We start from the raw sequence: 12,788 nt of genomic DNA, 5'->3' as shown, positions 1-12,788 counted from the left end.
TGTGTCCCATCCCATCCACCACCTGCCCCCTGCCCCCAGGAAGCCGAACATCAACTCTCACCCTCACCCTCATCTTCCCCCTCACTCCAGGGTTCTTACTTTGGCGCCTTATTCCAAATTCAGTGAAATCTTGCTCTTAGTTTCCCTTTCTGCTGCTCTCACGTCGCCATCTTGGCTCCACCCCCACAACATACTCTTATCTACCACCTGAGGAAGATAGGTCCTAAAATTGGGGCAGGCTGGAAAATTCCTATGCATGACCACAGAATGTGAGCTCAGATTACAGGGATGCAGAGCCTATGTGAATAAGCTCCTAAGCTGAATATGGGCCCCAGATCAGATCAAATCAATGGTGTCTACAGTCAACAGTATTTATGCACCTTTCCCATATTTGGGAGCTACTCTCTTCCCTGATCCAGCTTTCTAGCCCTTTTTCAGCCACAATTCATCTCCCTAGACAATAACTTGGATCCACCTGCGTATCAGATGTCAGGCTCAGGAAAAAACTAGTATAGTCATGGGCCCTATGGAATATAAGTAAAATAGGCCTACTAACTATCTACAAAATGGAGACCCCCAACTCTTCATCTGAACTAGTCCAACCTTTAGGTTCATGATTGGTCAACAATTTGTTTGGCTTTATATGTTAACTCTTTTTTCTGCCACCAGGTTCCAGATGCCAACAGGATTTCCCTGGACAAATGACTCCACCAATTGGAGGTCCTAGACCTCCAATTCCCCAGAGCCCCACCCCACTAGGGAAAGAGAGAGACAGGCTGGGAGTATGGATTGACCTGTCAGTGCCCATGTTCAGTGGGGAAGCAATTACAGAAGCCAGACCTTCCACCTTCTGCACCCCATAAAGACCCTGGGTCCATACTCCCAGAGGGATAAAGATATCAGTGGGGGGGATGGGATACGGAGTTCTGTTGGTGGAAATTGTGTGGAGCTGTACCCCTCTTATTCTATGATTTTTGTCAGTGTTTCCTTTTTTTTTTTTTTCAGTGTTTCCTTTTTATAAGTAAAAAATAAAAAAGAATATTAAGCCATTAATATGGTCTTCTCATGCCAAATGTATTTGCCTTAACTTACATTAACTTAATTACCTTAACTTACTTCTGTAAAAGAGAATATAGCACTTAGAAGACACAATAGATGAAATAGACCTAACAGATATATGAATATACACTTTTCTCAAGTGCACATGGAATATTCACAAGGATTAACCCAATGTGGCATCACAAAGAAAGTCTTAATATGTAAATATTATCTTGGGGAGATAGCAGAATGGGTATTCAAATATATGAATACTGAAATCATAAAAAGCACTTTTGATAACATGTTGGTGTGAAGTTAGAAATTAAAAGAAAAAGGAAAACACCTCCACAGATATGGGTTGACTATGCATATCTATCTACCTTTTTTGTTGTTGTTGTTCTGTTACTACAGCCCTGCTTTCACTTCCTAAGTTGCACCTACATCTATTACTACTTCCAAGTGTCCTTCCTTTTTCTCTTCCCTCTCAGATAAAATAAACAGTGCTTGACTTCCTCTGATGCTTTCCAGATTCTCTTCCCTTTCAGTGAGTGATGGTATGTAATCAAATATTCCTGGTGAGAAACATTCTCAGTTTCAGTGAAATTGGGGTTCAGAGTCCACTGGTCATCTTCCACTAACATACTGCCCCCTCACCTAGGAGTATGGACCAAAATTCTTTATGGGATGCAGAAGGAAGTTCTGGCTTTCATAATTGCTTCTCCACTGAACATGAACATTGACCACTTGATCCATATCCCCAGCCTGTCTTTATCTTTCACTAGTGGGGTAGAGCTCTGGAAAGGTGAGATTCTGGGAAATGTTGGCAAGGCTATCTGTCTAAGGAGGTCAGGATGGAATCAGTTGCATCTGTAAACTGATGACTGAAAGGCATTAAGATAAGAGCAGGACAAAATGTTTACTAAACAGGAACAAAAGAAAAGAAATAGATTGAATAAGAATAGGGACCCCAGGGTGAAAGAAAAAAAGCTAAGATGTCTATTTTAGGTATGTTCCTAGGTGCTCAAGACTAGTATAATTTTTGCTTCAGCTTTACAGTTAACATGGAGGTGGACAAGAAATACTGTGTGGGAAGATGTGCCACAGTAGAGAATAGAATTTGAAAGCCAGGTTAGGGCAAATAATGACTTCTAATCTTGAGGGGAAAAATAATATATACACGCACAATTAACTAGAAGTAAATATTTTCTATAATTGATCATAGAAGAATTATCAATTTATTCCCGTTATCAATTATAAGAATTATCTTTGCCTTCCAACTTTCTTCATGTTAATATTCATGAAGTTTTAACTACTCAAGATATATTTCCACACCCTCATTTCAATCATTCCAATCATTTCATATCCTGACATCGTTCAACCTACATAGGGATGATTTGTTACTAACCAAAATATGTAAAAAAAAAAATGTTTCCCTCTGTTTCATTTGATATTTCCCTCTTAGGGGAAATAACGTGACACAAATACTTGGTTCCCAAGAGAAATTACTGATGGGTTGGGTATTGGCCCTCTCCATGGCATCTGTGGGTCACTCTCCTGTAAAGCTAATTAGTTTATCTCCCAAAATAAGAACCTTATATATAACATAGTCTTTGGTGGGTGACTACTAACAGAAATAAAAGTCAAGATCTCTGGTTTTCTATTCTCCTAAATATGTATATTCTGTGACTGAAAAGGTAGGTAAGAAAAAAGTTTAAAACTGCAAATGTTCCTGCCATGACTTTTATCTCTGTATGTCCCTATAAAGCTTTCTTGTTCTATAAAATATTTGAATCATAATTTTTCTCCTTTCTGAAATACTTTTGGACTTCTGTTCCATACACTCTACTCCTCTCAAATGTCAATCATTAAATTGCACTGTCTTCTAAAATGAGTTAACATACAAATCTTTTAAAAATCTATCTTCTCAATAAGAACACTTTTCCAGATCCATGTTCTTCCAATTCTTTTTATCCTTTCGTCTCCATTGTGTAAAGGATATAGTTGGTCTCAACTACTCTCATGCCATTTAGATATGAAATTGTTTAAACCAAAGGGCACCTGAATCCTCAGCCACTGGGTTCTGGAGTGGTTCCCTCTCAGTACTACTTTTCTCTACATTTGAAGGCTCCAGACTATGACTGATCTTAAAGTTTATACTCAGATTTTTTTAATATGCTGGACTTATACAGAGGGATGGTAAAAATGTGATAAATTCTATAAATTTTGAAATTAAACTGTTGAAGTTCATGTACTGGGCACGTTTGAAGAAATGGTAAAGAAATTGGGGATAAAATTTAACCAATGAGAAAAAACAGCCTTTTGGGTAGGAAAGGCCAATTGTATTTCAAATGAAATAAAAACTACGCATGAATAGAGCTCTTCCAACTAGGTTTAAATTATATATATACAAATAATTCTACTTTTTCTCATAAATAATTCTAGTAAGCAGAAGCACAGTGTTTTTTGAAGAAACCATGGGAATGGAAGTTAGACCGACTTTTGTAAACACACTGACTTTTGTAAACACACTAGCTAGGCAGGTCACCTCACTGGGTCATTTCTCTTCATGGACTATCTGGACAGGTTCAACTCTAAGCTGTATCTCATTGCTGTATAGACCTATATCTGTTGGTTTGCTTAACATGTATCTATTAGTATATTTTCTGATTAAAGATATGTCACCCTAGAACCTGAGTGACTGGCAAATTTTTAATCTCCAATAGTCAAGCTGGAAAACTCTTTGGGGATATGGCATCTGTAGAACTCCTGGGAGTTTCTCAGAGTTATGAGTGTTTCCTAAGAAGACCAGGAAACAAAGCATGTGTAGTATTTTTTTTCCCTATGAATAAGTTAACTCTGATTGTCAGAATTTCTTCAATAATGACATATACTAACTGCAAACATTTGTAACAGAAAGGATGAAACTATATGCACTTAGCTAAACATTCACTTTTTTCATGTTTACACTTTTTATATTCTCAGGAGAATTTTCAAGTTTTCAGATATGGCATGATTACTGTTTTGTTTCTTACATGAGTAATTTAGTGTTTCTAAACAATTTAATCATTTGATTATTTCTTGAGCTATTTAAAAATTTTTATTTATAAAAAGCAAATACTGACAAAAGCATAGGATAAGAGAGGTCAACTCCACACAATTCCCACCACTAGAACTTCGTATCCCATTCCCTCCCTTGATAGCTTTCCTGTTTTTTAACCCTCTGGGAGTATGGACCTCTTGAGCTATTTTATATGCCTTTGGATTAGGTAGATGATATAGTGTTGGAAAAAGCAGTGGTTCATGATGTTCCTACATCATGAACTTTAATTTCCTATTTATGACAAACTATAAATATTGAAGTTGAGCTAAATGTTTACTGACTGGAGATCAAGGGGACCTTTTTTAGTTAGTTACCTCCTATTGTTTTTTAGATATGATACCTACTATTTAGTTTAATATACAAATACCACTCTATTCCTCCAAACATTATTTGATACTCTCATTATTCATAAGCTTAAAGTCTTAAATTTTTTCTTCTATTTCCCTTACAGCTTTACTATTACAACACATGCTTCCGGTCAAAATACTATTTACAAAGTGTATGAAAGTCCAAATAATGTTCAATACTCCTTGATTTTCAGAATGTCTCATGTATGATCTTCTTCTTCTAGCGTTTGCCCTTCTTCCGTAGCCAGTCAACAGCGTCAGGTTGAGCCTGATGTAAAGTTGAGACCTCCTTTGATGATTTAAAACATAACAGACTAAGCAAAGATGTTTCTTTGTTCTTCAGAATTAGTCATTTCTTATCCGTGTGTTCTGCTGTTCTATTTGTATTCATCCTTCCTTTTTGTTTAGGTTCTCTGGAATAGCTGTTTCTTAAAGATGCTACCAACTCTGACTCTTACATTAATTACACTCATAAGTTCACCTTTTGTACTGTGGTTCTCTCATTGAGAATGAGTATCACAAAGAGCTTACTTTACTTACTTCAAATGGAAAACATATATTTTAGTCTCTAAGTTAGTAACTTCATGTAACATGATCATTCCTCCTTAAAAAAAACACTAAACTGCCATTCAAGCTGACCCAAAACATTATTTCAGTAGCACTAACCTAATTTTGTGGGAGTTTCAAAGCTGACATACAAATTCAGAGACTACAATTGAGTTTCTAAGATTAACTACTCACTTTTGTGATGAAAATATTAAAGTATTTGTTCTATATGCTTTATCTTTGTTGAATAGGACATCTTGCTCATTTTGAACTGGATAGGGCCATCAAGATAGCTGTTTTTCTTATATCACTGTTACCAGAACTCATTCCAATAGTCATCCTTCCTCAAAGGGAAGCAGGAAAGGTGCTTTGTCAGTTACCCAGATGTGACACTTCAAGTTTCAGCTTCTTGGTAGCTTTCTGCAAATTCCAAGATGTTTGATCAGGACCCTTTGTTTATTAGCTATATTCTTTCCCTGTTTATCTACAAGTCAAGCTCCGACAGTCTATGACAATTACTCATAGGATGAGAAAAATACTAGAATCCTATTGGATGGTAGATAGTAGAGTCTTCATTTTCTTAGTTACTTTGTCTTCTGATAACTGGGAGTCAATCACTTTTTGATATTTTAGGCAATAAAATATAATATGCAGAAATGTACTAAAAGATATTTCAAAATAAAAACAAATTTAAAAACTCAGAATCAGCTATGGCTATTTAAAAATTTGAACAAATCACTTACTTACTTTTTTTAAATATTTATTTTATTTATTTATTCCCTTTTGTTGCCCTTGTTGTTTTATTGTTGTAGTTATTATTGTTGTTGTCGTTGTTGGATAGGACAGAGAGAAATGGAGAGAGGAGGGGAAGACAGAGAGGAGGAAAGATAGACACCTGCAGACCTGCTTCACCGCCTGTGAAGCGACTCCCCTGCAGGTGGGGAGCCGGGGTTCGAACCGGGATCCTTATGCTGGTCCTTGTGCTTTGTGCCACCTGCGCTTAACCCGCTGTGCTACAGCCCGACTCCCACTTATTTACTTTTATTTCACTTGGTATTATAAAGAAATCTCTGTTTGAGGGGCCAGGTGGTGGCGCACCTGGTTAAGTGCACACACTACAGTACGCAAGGAACCAGGTTCAAGCCCCTGGTCCCCGCCTGAAGGAGGAAAGCTTCACGAGTGGTGAAGCAGGGAGCCAGGTGTCTCTCTGTCTCTCTCCATCTCTATTGCCCCTTCCCCTCAATTTCTCCCTGTCTCTATCTAATAAAAAAAATAAATAAATAAAGTTTAAAAAAGAAAAAAAGAAATCTCTGTATTGCTATTACAAATTAGTAGCATTTATTTTAATGGTTATATATATGTCATTGTTTGCATATATCATAATACATTTAAATATAATATTTGGAATTACATTTGTTCAGTTTCACCACTGTAAAGTGTGATAAAGAATGTTCTAAAATTTCATAAGGAGTATCACTGCACCAAATATTAAGGATTTAAGATTTTTGGTACAGTATTTCAAACTTTTCTCTTTGGTATTTGAATCAATCTGTATTTACTCCAACAAAATATGAGGATGCCCATTTCACAGAACCCTTGTCAGTTCTTATAGTAATAGTAAAGCATTGTTCTAGTTTAATAAAATATATTATTAGGTTCTATAATATTTCTTTAATTCTGAGGAATAAATATATATAAACACATACATAAGCACTATTGATTTCTGAGTTATATATTCTGAATTATTTATTTATATCTGGAGACTTTACTGAATGTTTATATATCTATTATATTATGAACCCTATGTTTCTCTATAAGGACTTCAAATTCACATAAGATTTATGTGTTGATTTGAGGTAGCTTGTTTGAAGGACTAATAGGAAATACAGTTCAGAAGTGTCTAACATGCATTTCTATAGTCATTTCTAACTTATTAAATTTATTTCTTAATTATATTTTTAAATATTGAATTTCTATTTCAAAAAGGTTTCAAAGGTTGGAAGATAGCTCATTCTGCATAGTTGCATGTGTTACCTATGAAGTCCTGAGTTCAAGTCCCTATACCACATGGGAGCACCCTGGACAGCACCAGAGGAGTTCAATGAATGGTGAAGCAATGCTATGTTGTCTCTTCCATTCTCTGTGTGTCTCTTCTCATTTCTTTCTCTTAGCTCTTTTTCTTCCTCCACTCTCTCTAAAACTAAGTTAAAGAATCAACCTGTGGAACCACTAAGGAGCGGTGACAAACATGCACAAGACCCTGTGTTGGGCCTTAAAGCCAGCCCCCCTGCTCTGCTTACATAATCATTGTTTTGCCTGAAAGATCCCCACTACCATGTTATCCCCTCAGGGTATTGCTAATTCAGTTAAAACCATTGCAACAGTTGCTAAGGACGCTTCCCAACATGCCTTTTGCCTCTCTCCACCCCCTTTCCTAGCCAATCCCGTCCCAACTTGCCACTTCCGGAATTCTCCCATAAAAGCCTCTCCTGCTTCCACTTTGGCTCTCTTTGCTCTTTTCTCTTCCATGACCTGACCCGGAAAAGGGCTGGTGGGCATAGTGGGAGGCGGCCATTTTGCTACCTCCATGTGGCCTGAACTGCTGTGCTCACACCCAATTCTGGGGCATCCGCGTGAATAAAGATTTGCATTCCTCCTCTGCCACAAGTTCCTGGTCTCTTCTCTCTTCCCTGCGACGCAACCCAACAACCCTGGGTCTATTCACCAACAGCCCTAAAAATATATGTCTATATTTACCAACTTTCTGGAATTTAAAGTTGACTTTGAAAAATTTAATTTTCTTTCATCAGAATTCCTTTAACTCATTTTGTGCCTTCTTATCTAACTTCTTAAGTTGCCTGATAGGTTCATGTACTTGAATAATGAGATTATGTAAAGCAGTAGATTGCTTCTGAATGCAACTTAGTCATTTCACTTTTTAATGTCCTAAATTTCCATTATTTTGTAAATAACCTGATGCTAATTTAATTTTATTGGTAATTCATTTATCATTGGTTTACAAAACTCAAGACTTTCAAGGGAATGACTTTATACCTTTATATACACTGCTAAAAAGGGTCCCCTTTAACATTCCTCCAAATCTCCCCTCTCCTTTCTGTAACTGTCATAGTTTTCACCAAGTCTAGAAGTTAGTTCTGTTGCATATTCTACTATAAAGAATCAACATTTAAAACATTAATTTTAATACCTATATGTTGATCCTTCTTTTTTGATTCAGATCACATCAACCTCTTGCTGCCTTTATGATTCAATGGATCCAGCGAACAGCTCTGTGGTAACTGAATTTGTGTTACTGGGACTTGCACAATCCTTAGGAATGCAGTTTTTCTTTTTCATCTTCTTCTCTTTATTCTATATGGGAATTATCCTAGGAAACCTCTTCATTGTGTTCACAGTGGTTCTTGATTCCCACCTACACTCCCCGATGTATATTTTGTTGGCCAACCTTTCTCTCATTGACCTGGGTCTGTCATCCACCACAGTTCCTCGAACGATACTGGACCTTTTCAGTAACATTAGAATCATTCCTTTCCACAGCTGCATGACACAAATGTTCTTTATCCATGTCATGGGTGGAGTTGAGATGGTGCTGCTCATAGCCATGGCATATGACAGGTACATAGCAATCTGCAAGCCTCTTCATTATCTAACTATTATGAGTCCCAGAGTATGTGTGCTTTTGGTGGTGGCTGCTTGGATCATTGGGATGATGCATGCTGTATTCCAGTTTGTTTTTGTCATAAACCTACCTTTCTGTGGTCCTAATAATGTGGGCAGCTTCTACTGTGATTTTCCTCGGCTTATTAAACTTGCCTGCAAGGACACCTATGGACTAGAATTTGTGGTCACTGCCAACAGTGGTTTCATCTCAATGGGAACTTTCTTTTTCTTAATTGTGTCTTATATATTTATTCTGGCCACTGTCCGACAACACTCTTCAAAGGATTTATCCAAAGCATTCTTTACTTTGTCAGCCCACATCACTGTGGTGGTTCTGTTTTTTGCTCCGTGCATGTTTCTGTATGTGTGGCCTTTCCCCACCATGTCACTGGACAAATTTTTTGCCATCGTAGACTTTGTGGTCACTCCTGTCTTAAATCCTGCCATCTATACATTAAGAAACAGAGAAATGAAGATGGCAATGAGAAAGCTGTGTCGACAAGTTGTAAATGCTAGGGAGATGACCTGACAAACATTCAGTGATAACAGCACAAAATGAACAACAGATTAACAGTGGTTACCTTTGCAACAACCGTGAACACTGTGGGGTGTGTATACTCTCATCACTGTCTTTAAAAACTGAGAAATCTCAGAAAATGAAGTATTGAGTAAAATAATTTAATTTTCTGGTAAGAGTTGCAGCAATCTCTATACATGCAAAACAACAAAGTGTTATACCTTTCTATTCAACCTACAAACCTAAATAGTAGTCACAGTCAATGACTACATTCAATTTTTTTTTTTGCCGTCTGACACATGCACAATACTACTTCTCCCATCTCAAATATTCACATTTCTTTATTCAAGATAGAAAAAGCAAAATACCGGGAGTCAGACGGTAGCGTAGCAGGTTAAGCACATGTGGCCCAAAGCACAAGGACAGGTGTAAAGATCCGGGTTGGAGCCTCCGGCTCCCCACCTGCAGGGGGGTCGCTTCACAAGTGGTGAAGCAGATCTGCAGGTGTCTATCTTTCTCTCCCCCTTTCTGTCTTCCCCCTCTTCTCTCCGTTTCTCTCTGTCCTATCCAACAATGACAACATCAATAACAACAACAACAATAAAGCAACAAAGGCAACAAAAGGGAAAATAAATAAATAATAGAAAAAGCTAAACACCTTAGCACTCTTCCACCATCCATGTGACTTCTGAGGTTGCAGTACTCCCATTCAGGTTAGAGGTTCAAACCCAATGCCTCATGCAGGGATGGTGGTGGGCTCTCTCTCAGCGTCTACATTTAATTTTCATGCTCAGGGGTAGAGTGGTGGTGCACCCAGTTGAGCTCACATATTACCATGCACAAGGTTTAAGCCTGTGGTCTTCAATTTCAGGGAAATGTTCAAGAGAAATGAGGCCAGGCTGCAAATATCTATCTCTCCCGCTTGTTCCTGTCCCCTTCTCAATTTCTCTTTTTCAAATCAATCACTGAAAGGTTTACTAGATTTTTTTCCCCCTCCAGGGTTATCACTTGGGCTCAGTACCTGCACCACAAACCCACTGCTCTTGGAAGCCTTTTTTTTTTTTTTTGCCTCCAGGGTTATTGCTGGGGCTTGGTGCCTGCACTATGAATTCACTGCGCCTGGAGACCATTTTTTCCCCTTTTGTTGCCCTTGTTGTTTATCGTTGTTGTGGTCATTATTGTTGTTATTGCTGTCATTGTTGTTGGATAGGACAGAGGGAAACCGAGAGAGGAGGGGGAGACAGAGAGAGGGAGAGAAAGATAAGAAACCTGCAGGCCTGCTTCACCGCTTGTGAAGCAACTCCCTGGCAGGTGGGGAACCTGGGGCTCCAACCCCATCCTTACCTCCGTCCTTGCGCTTTGCACCACGTGCGCTTAGCCCCTATGCTACCGTCCAACCCCTCTATGAATCTTCATGTAGGAATCATTTTAGCTAGGACATCAGAGAAGTATACTCTATATGAAAATATATATTCCTATTAGTAGAAGAATCAACTTCAACTTCAGGATTGCAAGATATAGTTGTACACTGCATTCACCAACAGTGTTCCCTCTCAATTTCTCTGTCTTATCAAATAATAGAAAGGGGAAAAGAAAGCGCAAGGACCCGCCTAAGGATCCCAGTTCGAGTCACCGGCTCCCCACCTGCAAGGGAGTCGCTTCACAAGCGGTAAAGCAGATCTGCAGGTGTCTATCTTTCTCTCCCCCTCTCTGTCTCTCCCTCCTCTCTCCATTTCTCTCTGTCCTATCTAACAACAATGACATCAATAACAACAACAATAATAACAACAACAAAAACAAGGGCAACAAAAGGGAAAATAAATAAAGGGAAAAATGCCCACCAGGAGCAGTGGATTCCTTGTATAGGCATTCAGCCCAGGGGCAACACTGATGGGAAAAATGTTTTCATGCTGCTATAGTACATTTGCATAAATTTATATACATGTATTTCTATCTATATATATATGTACTTTAGCTATATTAATATCTTCACACTAATAATAGCATCACCAGAAATCAACATTTCTTACGGAAATCATGTGAACACAATGGATAAAATATTTGTTTATTTAGCAAACTTTAAAACTATAGAAACGGGCCGAACGATAATGCAGCGGGTTAAGTGCACATGGCGCGAAGCGAAAGGACCAGCATAAGGGAACCTGGTTCCAGCCCCAGCTTCCCACCTGCAGGGGGGTCGCTTCACAAGTAGTGAAGCAGGTCTGCAGGTGTCTTTCTCTCCCCCTCTCTATCTTCCCCTCTTCTCTCGATTTCTCTTAGTCTTATCCAACAACAACAGCAATTGCAAAAATAAAAAACAACAACAAGGGCAACAACAAGGACAACAAAATGAGAAAAATAGCCTCCAGGAGCAGTGGATTTGTAGTGCAGGCACCATGCCCCAGCGATAACCCTGGAGGCAAAAAATAAATAAATAAAATAAAGAGTTAGTTGTCATTCTAATAGTACTTTAAAAGTTAGCTAAATAAGATGGTGATATTATGTTACAAATTCACAATTATTAATTTTAAATATTGTTTATTATTTATTATTATTTTAAAGGGAGAGAGATGAGAGAGAGAGAGAGACCAGATTTCTATCTAACTCTAGCTTATGTTGGGACTGGTGATTGAACCTGGGACCATAGAGTCCCAGGCATGATAACCTTTGGGTAGGGAGGTGGTGCACCTGGTTAAGCCCACACAGTACAAGTGAAAAGCACCCAGCAAGGATCTGAGTTTGACACTCACCCTCGCTCCCTATCTGCTGGGAAGACACTTCACAAGAGGCTAAGCAGGTCTGCGAGTGTCTTTTTCCTCTTTCTTTCTATATCCTACTCCTTTCTCAATTTCTCTCTGTGCTATCAAATAAAATTGAAGAAAAAAAAAAAGGCCATCAGGAGCAGTGGATTCGTAGCGCAGGCATTGAGCACCATCAATCACCCTGGAGGCAAAAAGAGAAAAAAAAAGCATGAAAGTCTTTTGCATGCTATCTCCTCAGTCCTCTTAATTAATTATGTGTAGTCTTTGGTTCTGAATGTATTTTCTGCAATATTATTTTAAAATATATGCTCTAGTTGTGTTTTCTTTGTCATGGGCAATACCTAGGTTTGAGCCTGGCCCATACCACACTGAGGGAAGCCTTAGTGCTATGGATTATCTCTCCCTGTCTGAAAAAGTCAACCTGAAGTGGGGAAGCAGTGAAACTCAAGTGATAAGCAAATAATAATAATAATAATAGTAGTAGTAGTAATAATACATATACTCTAGTGATTCACATCATTAAATGATTTGTGTTCCATATTTAAAAAAATAAATTCTTATTTTTAAATAAATTTATTATTTGCAAAGTCTGTGGTTCAAGGAGCACAATTGAAGGATCACCTGAATGTATTTCTATGACTGATTTTTGGTGTTACAGTTGTGTTAACTCAATTCGCTTTTTAACTTCTACATGGTAATTAAAAGCTGCATAATAAAGGAACAGAAGATTACAAAGTGAAATTTTCTTATTTTTGGACAAGATATTTTTAACTTTAGTTTATTTTATAGGACAGTGA

The 12,788-nt window shown here is 38.0% G+C and overlaps 1 protein-coding gene across 1 annotated transcript; it reads left to right on the top strand.

The window, feature by feature from the left end:
* The first annotated feature begins 8,302 nt into the window (after positions 1–8,302).
* LOC103112261 (olfactory receptor 4F6-like) lies at positions 8,303–9,241 on the top strand. Its single transcript, XM_007521661.1, has one exon. It carries the CDS (start codon positions 8,303–8,305, stop codon positions 9,239–9,241), a length of 939 nt encoding a protein of 312 aa, XP_007521723.1.
* Positions 9,242–12,788: the final 3,547 nt, after the last annotated feature.

This window comes from Erinaceus europaeus, chromosome 16 (assembly GCF_950295315.1).
Source record: "Erinaceus europaeus chromosome 16, mEriEur2.1, whole genome shotgun sequence".
Classification (NCBI taxonomy): domain Eukaryota; kingdom Metazoa; phylum Chordata; class Mammalia; order Eulipotyphla; family Erinaceidae; genus Erinaceus; species Erinaceus europaeus.
The sequence above is the reverse complement of the archived record's forward strand: the minus strand, read 5'-3'. Positions and strand labels throughout refer to the sequence as shown.